Raw genomic sequence first — 18,046 nt, forward strand, 5'->3', positions numbered from 1 at the left:
TAAGGAGTAACTAAGCTATTTTTAATGTGGAAAATTATTTATATTAATTAAAAAAAATGTAAATTCTACGCGTACGTAATTTCGAAATATAGCTAGCTTATAAATGTAAAAATGGGCCTATCTGTCTAGTATACTTGGCTGTTTAACAGCATCATCTGATCTTTAGAATCACCTCAATAATCAAGTCTAGTTAAAATCAATAATGTAGAAAATTATTGTAATAATCAGATCTAGTTAAAGCCAATAGTATAATAAAACATTAATAGAGTTTTAAAACTTCTAACACTGTCTTCTTATTACTTATTTATCAAATATTCTATAGTCGTAAGTTTTTGGTTTAAGGTGATTTCAAAATATAAATGATATAATATTACTGAAGTAACCTTGGTCATGTTATTTTTAATATTGATGACAGGTACTTCTCTGTGGTGGGCACTAACAGTATTGGACAGGAGACGTGCCTCGCTCGCTCACTCGATCATCTCCCAGCAACCAAGCTCACATTACCACCCAGTTTTAAAGTGAGTTATTTTCCCTAAATAAACCTAAATCTACAACTTCTACTTGTGACGTAAAACAATAGCTGTGTTGATCTTTGAAAAAAATCTGTTAAAGTAGGTTAGCTTTAAGAATGCTGAGAGAATGTAGTATTATGTACAATGAAAGTTAATAAGCGGTCTATAATATGTTTGTATGCATATTGATGTTTCAATCTATTTATAATAAATTTATGTTTATTTGATTTATTAAAGATATAAAATTGATTATTGACACGAAAATGTTGATGCAGTACTAATTTTATCCTTGTATATTTTTTTTATAATACCTGCCTCTTTATTCTTTTATATAATATAGTATTTCCTAATAATTTCTATGGTTATTCATATTTATTTGAATTTGTTTAGAAGCGTTTCATTAGTACAAAAGTGCATTGTAGTCCAACACTATATATGCATAAAAACTAAATTATAGAGATACATGCAATATTCGCTAGATAAGGTTAGATAATAGTAAGTACTGTAAATAGTATATTTATTATATCTAAGTATTCCGTAATGAAATCTATTCTTTGTTCTTGTTTATTTATTACATCTGCTCTTAATATCTGATTATCTTTATTCTATATACAGAAAGATGGAATCCCTGGTACTCCAAATACGATATCCTGGCGTAGTGCATTAGATGTCATAGAACGCGCCTTACGAAGCACGCGGCCAGTTCTGCAGGCGCATTTAGGAACTGTAACGACACCTACATTGCTGCAGCAAATTGTAGCCATAGCTGGTAAATATGAGTTTCATCCAAAAACAAACCTTAATATTCCGTGCGCCAGAGCCCAGTTTCGTCAATTATTTCCTCTCGCCCTCAAACTTTTAAAATAGTTAAGTTAGTTATATTATGAAGCCTTGTACAAAATGCTAAATACGCACTGAAATGAACTTTAAAGTTATTATACATAAGCTATATGTTTCAATGGGTAATTATTGAAGAGTAAACGAAGAGTTCTGTCGTGGTATGGGCAAGTAATGCGTAGGTATGAAGATAATATTTTAAGGAAAGTGTTACATATGAATATGGTTATAAGGGCAGAGGAAGGAACAACAAATGGATGAACTGTATGAAATATGACATGGTAAGAAACGGAGTAAATAACGAGATGACTGCGAAAAGGGATGAATGGAAGAAAAAAACACATTACGCCGTCGCCAAATAAATGGGATAAGGAAGAAGCAGATGATGATGTTGATGTATATGTTCCACTGAGTACGATATTCAATCCTTCTCATGCAATTGTTACCCGCAACCCTACGTAAATCGTTACCAATAATGCTTAAAATGATTATTTATCAAATTAAAAATTAAAATATTTTGCAGGTATTAAATTACCACCCAGCGTTGAATCTACAACAACTCTTAGGGACCTGGGAATACAAGACGAAACGTTATCGGCAATTTCTTGCTTTTTAAGTGACACACACCATATTTCATTCGATGAAGAGAAAATACCAACTTTAACAATAAAAACGTAAATATTGACCATTTTAATAATAATATTAATATCCCTGAACGATTCACACAGCGCCATCTAGTCCCAAGGTAAGAAGAGTACTGACTAGACAATTGATATAAATATATATTTTTGTAAATACATAGAAATACCTCAGATCGAAACAAACAATACAAATATTCGTATAGCGCGAAGAACTCAACTCGCGACCATCGGAACAAACTAAATAAGCTAAACCGCTAGACCACATAGGCCGTTAAATAAATATATCTACTTGATTGCTTTGTTCATGTATCAGGTTCGAAGAACTTCAAGACGCTCTATTTGCATCAGATTTGAAACCAATAAAGGGTCTGCAAACGTTTTTCTCGTACGTAGAGGCGGACGAGCTGCTAGCCACTACTGAAATGGTGTCCATACCAACACTTGCAAACAATTCATTGGTGAGTATGATAAAAAAAAATGTTAAAAGTATCACATGTCTGGAATACAAAACGTGACAAAATCACAGTCATCATCATCCCAGTCCGGAAGACATCCAATGAACAAAGGCCTCCCCCAAAGATCACCACGACGATCGGTCCTGCGCTGCTCGCATCCAATGCCTTCCAGCGATCTTGACCAGATCGTCCGGTCCACCTTGCTCTCCAGCAGGAGGCCTTCCCACTCAGCGTCTTCCGGTTTACAGTCACCACTCGAGAACTTTATTGCCCCAACGGCCATCTATCCTACGAGCTATGTGCCCTGCCCATTACCACTTCAGTTTCGCAATTCTTCAGGCTATGTCGGTCACTCTGATTCTTCTGCGGATCTCCTCATTTCTGATTCGATCACGCAGAGAAACGCCGAGCATAGCCCATTACACTCTGAGTGAATCTTACCTTACTCATGAGGCCCACAGTTAAAGACCACGTCTCTGTGGCGTAAGTTATCACTGGCAACACACATTGATCGTAAACTTTCGTCTTGAGTCTTCTCAAAATTGGATTTACCTAGCTGGATAGTCGAATATATGCAATAATAATATAATTCTGCTATTTTCGTATTGCTATTTGGTTTGGCTCAAATTGTTACAGTTATACATTCAACTACTATTGACATTATAAGATTAATTTTAAGTCATTAAAAATACTTTTATCCGTAGAGCGAGGATGAATTGGATATAACACAAACATACATGTGTTGTTTGCCGGGACTGGAGGGACACCGCAATAAGTTATATAGGTTGTGTGATCGACTGAAGCTTCCCGCATTGGTGCTACAACAAGGGTTGGATATAATTGGCGAATCTATTCCTGAGATGGCCGAGAGATATGCCAAGGTAAGATATATGATAGATTAGCTGTGCCCGCGATGTCACCCGAATGAAATTTATAGCCTACTAGCTACCCGCCCCGGCTTCGCACGGGTGTAGTTGTTTTATACCTACGAGTACATATAAATCTTCCTGTTGAGTCACTCTATCTACTGCTAAAATCCGTTGCATAGTTTATAGATTTATGCGGAAGCGACTTCATTTTATACTATGTAAAGATATATTCTGTTGTATAATAGAAATAGAAATAGAAATAATCTTTATTCAAATAAACTCATTACAAGCACTTTTGAATAGTCATATTTTGATTCTACCACTCATTCGGAATGCAGATTCATCACAAGAAGAATGAGCAAGAAACTTGTGTGTTGCTCTTTTTGATAGATGTTTTTTTTATATAAATAATTACAGTGTAACAAGTAAGAGGCATGCGACATATAAGCAATATTATTATAAAGTTTCATTAAAATCCATTCAATAGTTTTTGCGTGAAAGAGTAACAAACATCCGGTTGGATGTTACCAGCCATTCACACTCACAAACTTCTACGTTTATAATATCAGTTTAGTAAGAAGATAACAATGCGAATAATAATAATATCTCAGGATAATTTACACAACACCATCTAGACCCAAGGTAAGCAGAGCTTGTGTTATGGGTAGTACATACAGAATATACATAGCAAACAGCCAGATTAAACCAAACAATCGTATTCATGAATACAAATATTTATATCAGGCGAAGAATCGAATCCGCAACCATGGAAATCAAAGCGCTGTGCTGAACAGCTAAGAAAGAGACCATGCTTTATATTAACGTTTCTCTTATACAAATCGACAATATATTACTTAACTATTTAGGATACTGCTAGATATTGGATAAATGATTTTAATTAGCATCTCTAATACATACTCGTACAAAATAAGACTATTTTTGTTTCAGCTGTTATTAAAGAAAGCAGGTTTAAAAGATACATTTTACTTATTGGGTTATGAGAGTGGTGTTTTACTAGCATTGGAGATAGCGAAGATAATTGAGAAACATGGTAAGGATATTTAATATCAGACTAAACTTTTTTAAAGTAATTTTTAATATTGGTAACTAAAACTAGCGCAAGCTACTAGTGATAGTAGCTTGCGCTTAACAGTATGAAAATTTATGAAAACTGGCTGGTTATAAAGTTGTCTTAAACCAATTTTATATTGCTCATATTGGAATATGAAAAATATAATTATAGGCCAAGAGCCCATACCGGCCAGACCTGCCTGTAATCTGAACCACGATCCAGGTTTCTTCTGTGGGGATCGTTCTTACCTGTGTAAAATTTTTCTGTGTGTCCCCACACAGAAAAATTTTCACAATTACTTATAATATGAAGTCGGACCGTCATGAGTTCTTCTTATAATAGCAGAATTAAACAGTCGCATTATAATAGCATTGCAACATGAGCTGTTGATGATAATGACTTCGAAGGAAAAAAAATCATAATACAATACAATAAATAATGTTTTTTGAATTTTTTTCTTCTTTACTAAGTCCTGTGCTATTCATATCTATAGATGATATTTATCAAACTACCTGTTTTGCCTTATTAGTATAGTTAAAAAGATTTTATGGTAAATAAAGATGTTTATCTCTCTCAACGTTTTGACTAGGTTGTACTAGCCGTGGTCACACTTGAGTAAATGCCAATGTCGAATAGGTAGGTACTGACAGTATGTTCAACTACAGTCGTTAGTTTGTACAGCGAAAAAATAAAATACCTATGATTATTCGTATTAAAAGCCGTATAACTATATGAAAATATGTACTAAATGCAAATGTTTGAATTTTCGCTTTAAATATAGACCCATTATAGAGTACCTGCTTTACCATCCATCAAGTGCATTAATGTGTGTTAAACATAGACTAGTATGTAAAGCATTCTTGGTAAATAAATGGTTACTTAAAAGAAATCTTTCAAACAGGTTTGGTCGGAACTGTTTTCTGCGTAGGAGCTAGTCCGGAAGACTTCCTAGAAATACTCGAAGATGAGTTAAGCGAATATAAGACCGAGGAGGAATTACAAGATGCCATCACGCAGCACTTGTTCACTCTCATGGGCGGCAACACAGCCGACCAAATAGACCTGCATCAGTATTCAACTTGGCGTGAAAAGATCGACGCATCTGTAAAAACATTACTCGGTCACGGACCACATTCAGCACAATACGCTCGCATCAACATCGAAGAAGCCTATGGCCGAATTGTCCAAGCAAGACAATATAAACCGAAACCATTCGCTTTAAAGTCGCAAATTATTCTACTGCAAGCAGCTACAGGACGTTCCCTCCGAAATACAATACAGCAGTACTCACAGAAACCTGTTATAGTCTATGAACTGGATACCCCTATGGCATATATTTCCACAGATCTACGATGTTGTAACTACATCAATAGACACATCGCTGCGGAGTTCCTTGAAGCATTCGATAAGAAGAACATTTGTGACACATATTTGACAAACACTGATACCTTCATGATTGACTATTAAATTCATATTATTTGTTGCGGGAAATATTACAAAACTTGTTTTTTTATTACATTAAATATTGAATGTGGTGGAAATAAAAGTGTTTGGTTTAAACTTTGATAATTTTATTTCGACTAATGCTCAAATATATTCTTCATATTGGATTTATTTATTGATGGGAGTTTAGGACCTAGTTGAAGTAACTACAATTTCAAGTTAAATGATTTAATTTTTTATTGGTATTGATATTAGATACAAACACCTACATATAAACATATATAATGTTAATATATAAAGTATATAATATGGTAGACTTCTTTCAATATTATTAAAATTAAGAACAATCTGTGCAATGATTAGGTCTAAATAGCGTCTTAGATCCATCGCCATCCAAAAATATATTTAATTCTGTCACACATCTAATAACCGAAATACAAAATATATTATACTGGTATATAAATTATTGATTTACCCCAAATTAAAAGTAGTTTAGTACTCAATTTAACTATCGATACCAATATACTGATACATATTTCCAGATAGAAGAGCTGTTTCACATTGATTATTATTATCAAATACTTCTATAACATCTGGTTCCAAATATTTGTTGATGATCGTTGAACATCTTAAATCTTCTGTTGCGTAAGTCAACGTTGCATCTAAATTGTTAATAGAAACCTCTTGTTCTGAAAGGCGTTCGAAGTTTTCTGTACGTAGCAGATTTGGCATGTTGGCTTTTAAAATTACTATTTTTGACCGTAATGCCGTTGTTGTTTTAGTCTTATATTGGAACAGCAGTTTTATCCTCGAATGGGCAGTGTCTATTTGGTTCAGCATATACTGCGTCGATAGTGTTACTTTTTGGCGTAATTCTTTTAGCCAAATTGTCTTCGTTTGTTCCCAAGTTTCAGTCTTCTCAAGTTGTTGTTCAAGATGTGATGATGTAGTACCAGTTAGTAGATAATACATATGTAATGCCAGTGCATCTTCCCATTTATCGCCTAAACTGGCCAATTGCATCTTAATAGAATCACGTATATCGTCTGGAGTACCGCCCAGTAGATAGATTGTACCAACAAAACCTATAAAAGTAGTATTTTTAATTATTGAAATCCTATTACGTTTGGTGGTGATACTGCGTAATATAAAAGCGTCAATGGCTAGAAGTTTACAACTTCAACTTACATCGAAAGGTCATGAGTTCAAATCGGATTTGAAAAAAATAGCCAATTTATTCATATAGAATAAAAAAAATAAACAGACAGCCGTGATGGTATATTATTAATTATTATTATTTACACAAAAATAAACCTTTTATCTGAAGACATTTCAGTAATTTACATTACTGAAATGTCTTCAGATAAATGGTATTTTGTAGTAATTTGAAAACTGAAAAGGATGCGTTTAGTGCAGATAACAACAACAAGTCTAAAATACTACTCGTAAACATACCAAGTTCCTCTAGAATACGAGCCATTTCTAAAACAATCATGGCACCAAATTCATAGCCCAATAAATAGTAATATTCCTTAGGTTTTAACTTTTTCATTATAACCTGAAATGAAAGTTACAAGCAATAAAGTTAAAGGTAAGGTAAGGTATGAAAACTATACTAAAGAAACTTGTTGAATACATTTAATTAATTTTTGTGTTCATAATTGGAAAGGCAGTGGTAGCTCGTGGTGTCAGGCCTTCTTGTAATTTACAGAACTGGTCCTTACTAAGTTATGAACATATAAATAGACAACTCATAATGTTTAATTATCAAATTAGGGAGATAATATAAAGTCCATACTACGTACATTAACAAGCCGCCGTGCGATGTCTGGTATTGAATCTTTTGGTTTATCTGTGCCTGGAGGTAATACAATAGCTGGCACCTTGAGTCGTTCGCACAGAGTCTCAAAACGTCTATAATGTCCTTCTAGTCCTGGTACTATGCATAGGTAGCTTAAGCCTCTTTCTAACTCATCCGGACGCTAAAATATATGGATTTATTAGATTAATAAAATGTTTTTAATTACTTCTACCCGTTTTAGTACCCATAGTACTTTTTTTGTAGTATACAATAGTTTATCTCCCTTCATCTATGGATATTTTTAATCAGGAATTTTATAAGTATCGTTACTGAGATGCTAAATTATACCATTAACTATTCCCGCCAATATTTACTTTTTGCAATTTTTATAACCCTTATATTAATTGAATTGAAATATGAAAATTTTTAAAACAACTTAATTTTAGGTGTTAATTTTCATTTATAACTGCTGAAAATCAACTCAATCAAGATTAATTCTGTAACATTGTTTTAATGTTACAGAATTAATCTAAGAATCCCTTCGCAAAACTCAATATTAATTCTGATTAATCTAAGAATTAATCAGAATTAATATTGAGTTTTGCGAAGGGTTGATTTTTTATCACTGGCATATAGCGTACAAATACGTTAGATACAAATGTGGCGTATGAGATTGGAGCAGTATAAAAACAGAGGGAGAATGAACAATTAATAAGAAATGTTTTATATACCCTATCTGTGGAGTGGGGAAGCGTATGCATCATCACTATTTCTGAAGTCGATGTAAGTTCATCATTATCTATCAAAGTATAAAGTGCGCCGAAACCATCACTGTCTTTATAAACGCTGAACCGCCTGTTGTCAAGATCCTTTAATCTGGAAAACAGATAATAATTATAATTTATAATCGTCAATATGTCGAAAGTATAAAAGATTACTAATATATATATTTTGTTGTGTCATAGCACAACTCTTCCTCTTTTTCATCATCAGCATGGGGTAACCTAACGTTGGACACATGCTTCTCATGCCTGCCAAACAGTGCCACGAAAATAAAGTCATAATTTAAAATAGACAATAATAGAAATACATGTACCAATATAAAATTCAATGTGTTTTTTATGTAGGTAGGTATTATGTATATCAGTTGAACTTATATTTATTATTATTATTGATTTAGCTATCACACTATTTAAAAGTAAAAAAGTATTAAAAGAGGTACTTACTGTCCAATCTTCATGCAAAGTAGCGTTTCTACAGAAACTGGTATATTAAAAGTTTTCTCAAGTGTCACACAGAGCTCATTAGCTCTTTTAATATCGACTCCTGCTTGATCTAGTGTCAATCTATCTAACATGGAATTATTTATTGCGATTCCTATAACATAATAAAGAAATACATAAATATTATATCTTATTTTATAATAAGCATTAAAAAAGTTTAAAATTATATAGTACTTGTATTTATTGTTGAATTTAAATATGAAATAATCTACAAAACCACTAATATTAGATCTAAGTACAGGCACACCGGTGATTGTCATATAGAATTATAATAACGTATCGTCACGACTGCTATTTCGAATGAAGTAGACAGAGGCATTTACAATTATCAACGGCAAGGTTAACGCAACACTCGACATGCCCCTGGGTATATTTGAATCAAACGTGGCAGTAGTCAAATTATTGAAACTAAAAATTTAATATTTCGCATTAAATAAAAAAATATATACTTATTTATAGTTTAGCCATTAAAATGTATGCTTATAAAAATATAGAATATAAAAACGTCACCTGTACACTTTGATATTTCTTCCATAATTCGTTGTTGTGGCGTAGGACACGCAAATACTTTTACAATTAAATCTTTACTAAATAGTGCCTTCTGTATAGTATCTAGCGATTCAATGAAAACGGGCAAAGTTTGTTTCTTCTTAGTGGGTGTTTTTAAATCGTTGACCTGGAACAATATCAGTCTTAATGACTAATAATGATTAATAAAAGAATTAGGTAATTGCATCAACCTATTAATAATGCAACCAATTTCAAATAATCAAATATCTCCAAACACTTAAACGTGATTTTAAATCAATAATCTTTCAAATTTAAGACTTTTTTTTATATATTCTTAGTACAGGACTTTTAATTAATTACATTCTTTTGACGGTAATGAAAGTCAAAATAATAAAAGTTTGAAAAAAATCAAGAACCATACTCACCTGTTGGAAATGTACTAATAACGATGGCAACCCGCTTTGATACCTGTTAACAACTACATCATACCCAATCTCACTGTCACTTATCACAGTGAAATATCTGTGAACAATAATAAAAGCATAAACAAGTGACTTATTGGCAAGGTTTACTGGGTTTTTAACCGCCACTCTGAAGTTTTTATTAATGCTATCAGCTTCTACGATGGAATTGTTCCTTATATATATCTTCGTTTGCTTATATTAAGTAAACGATAGCCTTCCTTCCTCTGGTTACAATATCTTCACGACAAATTTAATTAAGATTCATATAAGCCGTTATTGTTTTCAAAAGGAAAAAGACACTAAATACAATACGCTATTAATAAATAGAAAACAATAAAATTATTAAATTTTAAAATTTAAGAAATCAATGTTGTTGAAAGATTGGATAGTTATATTGAAAAGTAATTTGAAGTTAAACGTTGTTGAATGTGAGATAATGATTTAAATAATAATTTAAATGATTATAGAGAATTAAAGCTATTACACATTACCTTAATTTAGAACATAGTCTCCTAGATACCAAGTCTACGCTTGAAAGCATTGCCTTCATTTCATATCTAGACACTTTATCTACCACTCCAGTAGAAATAATATGTATCGCTTCAACTTCACCAACGAGGTTACATTCTTTTAACATAGATTCCACGGCTTCTTTACTATTTAGTTTTTGAAAAGACACATCCACTTGTGCACCAAGTGTGATCCATGATCTAAAATATTATAAAGCAAATAGAGTAACTTTGAAAAAAGAAAATAAGTACATTATGCAAAATACTCTTTTTTTAAATATATATAATGTATTTGCTTTAACTCCGTTATTTAAGGACGTTTCAAACGTCTAATAAGCCTAGTTCAGATATTGAACTCCTCGTCGATCGACCTAAATCACACAAAATTAAGATATATATATATACTTATTTATTGTTGTTAACATTTATAAAGAGTAACCCAAATGAAGTGATTAAGATTATTAAATAATTTAGAAAAAAATTAGAAGCTACTTACTGCTTTTTATATTCAAGATAACTACTTGGGTCTCGACAATGCAGATGAAGTATTTTGGCTCCGTGTTTTATAAGGTTATGTACTAATTTAATACCAAAGTCTTGTATATCACAAATGATTAACTGATTTGAATTGGGTGCTCTGAAAAAGAAAGCATGTTATTTTTACATACTGCGCCGACTCCGAATAATGGGATAAAGGCAAGGCAATAACTATAAGTCATTAGAAACTTACTTTAATGTAGACAGCTGATTGGTGATCAGTGGAGTGTCTAACCCTTCCTCATTATCCAATAATCGTAGCAGAACACGACCGCGGTGTTGGCTAGAAGAGAGTAGACGGAATGCCCGCACCGGCTCGTGCTGATCATATGTAATGCGTGTCAGCGGACGTACGTAGCCTCGTGCTATACCCTCAGATACAAACGTTTGTAGCATCTACAATACAACATTATCTTTCTTTAATATACTTGTGGCGGACTAAAAATTACTTCTCTCACTGGAATATTTATTTTGACTAAAAGCTGCACCGAATCGGATGCGACGGTAAGCGACCAGCAACACTTTATTTATATTCATTCTTCATCTAACGTCACATTTATTTTCCCGTTTTCATAGTCAACCTTGTGACTGCTAAATAAAATTTTGTTAGTGAGGATGCAGGAGTGATCGATGTGCTCTACACTACAGTACATACTATTTTGACTAGAATAATAAACTGATTTGCAAACCATCTGGATAAATAGCGACCCTCCACGCTACTTTTTTCCAGAAACTTTTTGCCAAACATAACCACATTGAGGAATCACCCTGTAGATACGATATTGAAACCTTCCAGAATAGAGCTTATTCTTTCTTAAAAGGACGGCAACGCACTTGCAATTCCCCTAGTGTTGCGGATTCTAATGGGCGATAGCAATCTCTTACTGTCAGGTGTGCCAGCTAGTTTGCACCACCAGCATAGCATAGGCTACCGGTCTCCTTAGTAAACTAACTATCTTATAGTATTAAATTGAATAGGTACTAGCAAAGTATTAATATCATATTTCGTGGTCAATGAAAGAACTAACTGCCATTGTTAGCAATCTATTCGGTTTAGACTTGATTATACGTTTAACATTTTTTCAACATTTTATGTGTGATGAATTATTTAAGAATATCAACAATCAGACAAACAGAAAATAACGCATCGTAACGCATTTCTTCCCCTACAAAAAGTTGTAATATTTCATTTAAATCCGAGTTAGTTATTTCAGTTAGTATTTATGGAACCACCTATCTAACATCTTTGTGACAAATTATAACCAAATCAATGACCTCTTAAAATTTATAGTGACCATATAAATATTAGGTATTTAATATTATGACTTAGCAATTATACAGCGCCTTAAAAATAATTTACACTAATTAAATTACTTTAGTTTAATATCTATTATAGGTACTTACTGTAATGTCATTGTAGTTTTCATATTGTAATATAGAAGAGAAATCAACAATTATATATGATCTCTCTGTAGTCAAATTGTACATCCCAAAATCGTATGTTTCATTATTTGGCAATTGGGCAACATCGATTGTGATACCAGATGAAGCACAGCACTTTAAAGTGGTCTAAAATCATAATTTATTTATTGAGATATATGTATATGTATAGTAGTTGACGATGTTGACAGCCTTGATTATTAGATTGAGAAACATCAAAATCACGATTATGATAAACATTTCTCTTAGTTTACGTCTCTTCTCTTTATTTGATATTTTGTTGGATTCCTGTGTAACTTTTAAGTTTATAGATAGGATGAAATTAACTTACATTTTTAATTTCTCCTTGAGTACAATTAATGACTATATCACAACCACGTTGCTTCGTTAAACTCATAATCATATCTCCGAAACTTATATCTCGGGAATTTCCAATATGATCCTCTGAAATTTGTCAATCGAAATGATTAGTGGAAATATGTAATCATTAGCAATAAAAATAACTTATTCCAGAGTCTCATAACTTCTGTTTTATATTTAAATTTATTTCTTTTTTACTTTATATTTATTTGATAGTGAGAAATATTCCTTAGGGCTGTCTATTCATTTCAGATATTAAAAATACCTAAATAAATAATTTTGTAGAAATCTGCTTTTTACCTTTTAAATTAGGGAACAATTTCATTAAGAAATGCTTCTTACGAATATCGCCAACAGTGGTAAATACTTCGCAGTCATGTGCCAAAGCAATGGATATAATAGCTTGGCCCAATCCACCTGCACCACCATGAATGAATATAGTCATCTTGGTTTTCAGTTGACTCTTAATAACCTTATTAGAATAAAAACAACCATTTAGTGTATTGTATAACATACTAGCTTTTGCCCGCGCCTTCGCTACCGTTAATTTATCCCCATAGGGGTGGAATTTATTAAAATCCTTTCTTAGGGAATGCCTACGTCATAAAAGCTTTATGCATGTAAAAAGTTATAAATAGACAGAGAGACACACTTTGGCAAATTTAATATTACTATAGATGTTAATGATGGAACAGGGAATATACATATAGAATCTATTAATTAGAAATATTCTCAAATTTAGATATTTCCAAATAAATGTATATAATTAATAAATACTTACAACGCAATAGAAAGCATGAGCGTATGCCAAGGGAACTGTGGCAGCATCCTCCAAACTCCAATGTTCTGGTACGGGCCATAACAGATTCGGGTTGACACAAATTTTATTGGTTGCTGAACTCGATTTTGTGAGCCCCATCACACGAGTTCCTCTACAACACAAAACAGTACAATAAAGAATTATAACTTTTGGAGATGTAACTAATTGGATTGCAGATAAAATGTTAAATGCCATACACGAAGTTAATAGGTTCAAGTGACATGTAAATAATAAACCTGAACAATTTACACAGCTCCATCTAGTCCCAAGCTAAGAAGAGCTTGTGTTATGGCTACTAAACAATTGATAGAAATTTAAAGCTGCCAAGGCCGGTAAATAAATAAAAAAAAGCAAATACTTTTGTTGTACACTGATTTTTTTTATTTTCAGGTAAAGGTTTCTGCATCTATATACGAACCAATTCAAACCTTATGTTTTAATATTAGACTCGATATACAAATATGATATACCTATGAGTTAATAAAACTTTAAAGTTTATTCCTAAATCTAGTCAAAGCGAAATCCATCGCCATCATCAAACTAATGAAAACATGAGTTTATTAAATGTAGGTTCCCATTTAGTTGGACCGTTTACGTGTATTTAATGGTTGGACAATAGAAATGCTTAGTTATTGTACCTTTCAGTATATCCACTGAAGTCTATTCCGTAACCATCTTTATTATCCTCTATTTCTGCTATTGCCCTTTTAACGTCGTTAATGTTGAGACCGACATAGTGAACCTGAAAATGAAACATAACGTAAATTTATTAGAAACTATACAATAGTATGTTATCTGTGATATAGGTAAATAGATAAATAGTCATATGTATATATAATTTTAAATTTATTATCTATTACTAACTACTACTTAAATTGCAGGTGCTAACTGATTAATCTTGAATCTATAACTGTTACATACTATAGAGTATAATATGTATACAAAATTTCAGAAGGGACCGAAAATAGTTCCTTGACGTACACTTACATCAGCAAAATTTTATTACTTATGTATTCTAACTAACAATTCATTAAATAAGGAAACATTAATAAAAGGAAATGTATTGATAATTTAATTGAAAGTAGCTGATCTGTACTTACGTCTACAACTATACCTTCTTCAGGTGTATCAGGTACTTCGACCCACTCCAATGAATCGACATCACCAAAGCAGGTGCTCTTTAAAGCTATATGTCCAGTAGTAATAGTTTTATTTACCACTGGCTCGTAATATTCATCATCCCACAAGATCTAACATGATATAATATAATATCGACATTAATTCATCTAAATTGTCATATAATTGTTAATATAATAATAATTATGGATATAATACTCAGTGTATTATATCCATAACTAATCTAGTCATATTAATCTAGTACTAAACTAAATGGAGTAATTATTACTTATATATATAATTAATATATATACATATATATATTAATTATATCCATAACTAATCTAGTCATATTAATCTAGTACTAAACTAAATAGAGTAATTATTACTTATATATATAATTAATATATATACATATATATATATATATATACAGCATGTTCGCCATTTCAGTTATTTAGTATACACTTCATCATATTTATGTACTAGAATATTTATGTACTAACTTTATAATTTTCTTGCTTCATGAAAGGCATAGGTTTTAATTTCTTCATTGAAATTTCATATCTCATTAGCGCTGGTTTAGTCTTTCGTATAATGTTTTCTATTACTATTCCTCCACAGCTAAAATGTAATAACAATAAAAATTGTGCTGTTCTTCCTATATAATATTTATTGATAAATAAAGTAATTATATCGTAAATGAAATTAATTTCAAAACTGATTTATTTTTTATTGTTATTGTTGCTGTTGACAACTTTTAATCTAACAATCTCATACGTAGAAATATTCAACAGAATATTTCCACAATTCCAATCATTTATTTTACTTCTACGTGTATCTTACATTCACTGTTGTCGTAATTACACATTTACTTATTACGTTAAGTAATCAGAGAAGAATAAATGTTAGAATAAGTATTAATTAGACCATTAATTGGTAAGTATGCTAAAGGATAGCAGTGTTTATCAGCTTTTATCTTAACATACGAGTAATATAAATCAAAGTCGCCGCGGTTGTCTGTTATGTAGGTATGCTTATATCTTTTAAATTACGCAACGGATTATAATACAGTTATCAGCAATAGATGCAATTATTCAAGAGGAATGTACTTATAGAGGAAGGTATATATAATACATGCGTGTCATAGTAAAGCCAAGAAATTCAATGATTTGTAATGCACCCGTGCGAAGTCGGAAAGGGTCACTAGTATCTTACACGCATCGTATATCTCTATCTATTGTATATACAACATAAAGAAAAAGAAGAAACGAAGGTCATATGTATAAAACACTTACCATACACTATTTTGGAGTTTATCAAATCTTGCGTTTAAAATTTCACTTTGTTTATCTCTGCTTAATAGTTCTGTTAAGTGCGTTTTAATATTAATATTGATGCGTTTTATATGATTAATTTGAACCACAGTGTCAGTTGAATATCGCAATGCATCGAATTGTAGCATACCATCTAATAACGTCACCCAATTATTATTCCATATTAACTTAACATGTGTTATGGAAATGTTTGCCTTATGAATGGTCATAAATTCATCTCTGTAAATATATTTTATCAGACAATGAAATTAATGTTTTTTTACTATAGTGGCAACAAGCATACGGCCCATCTGATGGTAAATGGTTACCGTAGCCTATGGACTCCTGACATAACAGGGGTGTTACGTGCGTATTGCCGAACCCTAAGAAACCTTAATATACCCTTCTTAAAAAAAGCTAATGCTGTATTCTCGTGAGTGAGTGAGAGAGTTCATTCCACAAACAAGTTCGTTCCACAGAAACATAAATTCAGTATTTAAATAAACTTAATGGATATAAGGATTTTTGTAAAAAAATGTTCTATTGCTTTATCGGAATGCAGATTCATTCAGGAAGCATGAAAAATCTAACTCACAATGCCGCCATGCCACCACGTGTCCTAGTACTTTTGAAAAGATAAACAACTGTCCCCTATACATATACAGGAACAGCATCACAGTTATTCTGTTATCATGTGATACCCTAGGCCCTAGAGTCTACATACATAATGTACATCAATTTAAGATGTCATGCCTCTTATCCTGTAAATTTATTGCCTGATCTGTTTTCTACAACTGAATCAAAGTTTGCAAAACAAGAAGTATGTTTACATAAATTACACTTTTTCTAATAAAACTTTGCGTGATTACAAGAATTATTAGTAAGAGTAATAATAATAATAATCTCAGGACAATTCACACCGCGCCATCTAGTCCCAAGTTAAGCTAACTAAAGCTTGTGTTATGGGTCTAGTACCCATAACTGATATATATAGATAGATATTTTTTTTGTAAATACATACATATTATACATAGAAAACACTCAAACCGAGACAAACAATTATACTCATGAAAACACAAATGTTTGTGGAGGAATCGCACCCGCGACCATCGGAAGTGAAACGGTGAATAGAAAAGACGCCGACGATATTTAACAAAGAAAAGTATGTTCACATAATTATATTCTTTCAAAAAAAAAGTATATATATATCATATATATTTGCTTTAATATATTTAGTACAGTATCTTTTTATATATATATATTATAATATGTAGATTTATTAACTGTACATAGTAATATTCTATTTGTGTATTTAGAACTCTTGCACTACCATTATCCGCTAAATAACCACTCTCCACTGTCACAGCGTTAGGTTGGCTGGAAGAGATCTCTCTCAGAGAGAGCCCAACCTTGCTCACATATTTATTTATAAATATGTTGTTTCTTACTATGTATATAAGTGCAATAAAAAATATATAAAAAACTATGCGTGGTACGTCTCAGTACTAAAAATCTATGGGATACATCAAAATAATAATTGCATTTAATAATGTCTAGTAAGACAAATTCAATATTGTCTACTAAGCACTGCTGTGTCTACTAAACTGTGTCACCCCACCTTACATTTTTCTATTGTTATTTAGTATATAAGATCATTATTTCTATGTACATATTGTCAGTCTATTATAATCTGTAATATACATATGTACATCGTCTCGACCAACCAACGCAACAACTAACATGAATAATTAACAGAGTAAGACTTTGATATCTACCTATATTCATATCCTCTTTCTTGAAGTATCTTATATATATCATTTTTCGTTAATTCCATTGGTGGTATTGCTTCGTTGTCATATTTAACAGTTGTTTTAACAGCTTTTATAACACCAGCGACGATTATGCTTTGTGAATCATTACCACAGGTTACCTGTTAGATAAAAGAATATATATATGTATGTATATATATAAAATTCCCGCGTCGTAGTATTAGTTTTCAACCTATTTTAAATAGCTCTATTAAAATAAATGGCAAAACAACGTTTGCCGGGACAGCTA

At 31.8% G+C, this 18,046-nt stretch overlaps 2 protein-coding genes across 2 annotated transcripts in view; one reads left to right on the top strand and one right to left on the bottom strand.

Annotated features, from left to right (window-relative positions):
- The window catches only part of LOC131847332 (fatty acid synthase-like), a 34,339-nt gene extending 28,401 nt beyond the window's left edge, over positions 1 to 5,938 (top strand). The window contains exons 34-40 of the mRNA XM_059196902.1: positions 416 to 521; positions 1,131 to 1,284; positions 1,876 to 2,026; positions 2,307 to 2,451; positions 3,153 to 3,329; positions 4,266 to 4,368; positions 5,291 to 5,938. Coding sequence (XP_059052885.1) covers positions 416 to 521; positions 1,131 to 1,284; positions 1,876 to 2,026; positions 2,307 to 2,451; positions 3,153 to 3,329; positions 4,266 to 4,368; positions 5,291 to 5,856 — 1,402 coding nt within the window. The 3' untranslated portion in view covers positions 5,857 to 5,938. The remainder of the gene's footprint in view (positions 1 to 415; positions 522 to 1,130; positions 1,285 to 1,875; positions 2,027 to 2,306; positions 2,452 to 3,152; positions 3,330 to 4,265; positions 4,369 to 5,290) is intronic.
- A 375-nt stretch (positions 5,939 to 6,313) lies between these two features.
- LOC131848307 (fatty acid synthase-like) lies at positions 6,314 to 17,868 on the bottom strand. The gene is made up of 19 exons (XM_059198123.1): positions 17,764 to 17,868; positions 15,971 to 16,228; positions 15,179 to 15,296; positions 14,657 to 14,806; positions 14,195 to 14,298; positions 13,518 to 13,668; positions 13,037 to 13,208; positions 12,708 to 12,820; positions 12,341 to 12,505; positions 11,130 to 11,332; positions 10,896 to 11,036; positions 10,382 to 10,600; positions 9,852 to 9,948; positions 9,427 to 9,592; positions 8,860 to 9,010; positions 8,365 to 8,509; positions 7,638 to 7,814; positions 7,288 to 7,390; positions 6,314 to 6,917 (listed from the first exon to the last, which is right to left on the bottom strand). The coding sequence occupies exons 1-19, from the start codon at positions 17,820 to 17,822 to the stop codon at positions 6,337 to 6,339; spliced, it is 3,273 nt and encodes a 1,090-aa protein (XP_059054106.1). The 5' UTR covers positions 17,823 to 17,868; the 3' UTR covers positions 6,314 to 6,336.
- Between the last annotated feature and the right edge of the window lie 178 nt (positions 17,869 to 18,046).

This window comes from Achroia grisella, unplaced genomic scaffold (assembly GCF_030625045.1).
Source record: "Achroia grisella isolate CSIRO2021 unplaced genomic scaffold, CSIRO_AGI_Agris_v1 utg109, whole genome shotgun sequence".
NCBI classification, from domain to species: Eukaryota; Metazoa; Arthropoda; class Insecta; order Lepidoptera; family Pyralidae; genus Achroia; species Achroia grisella.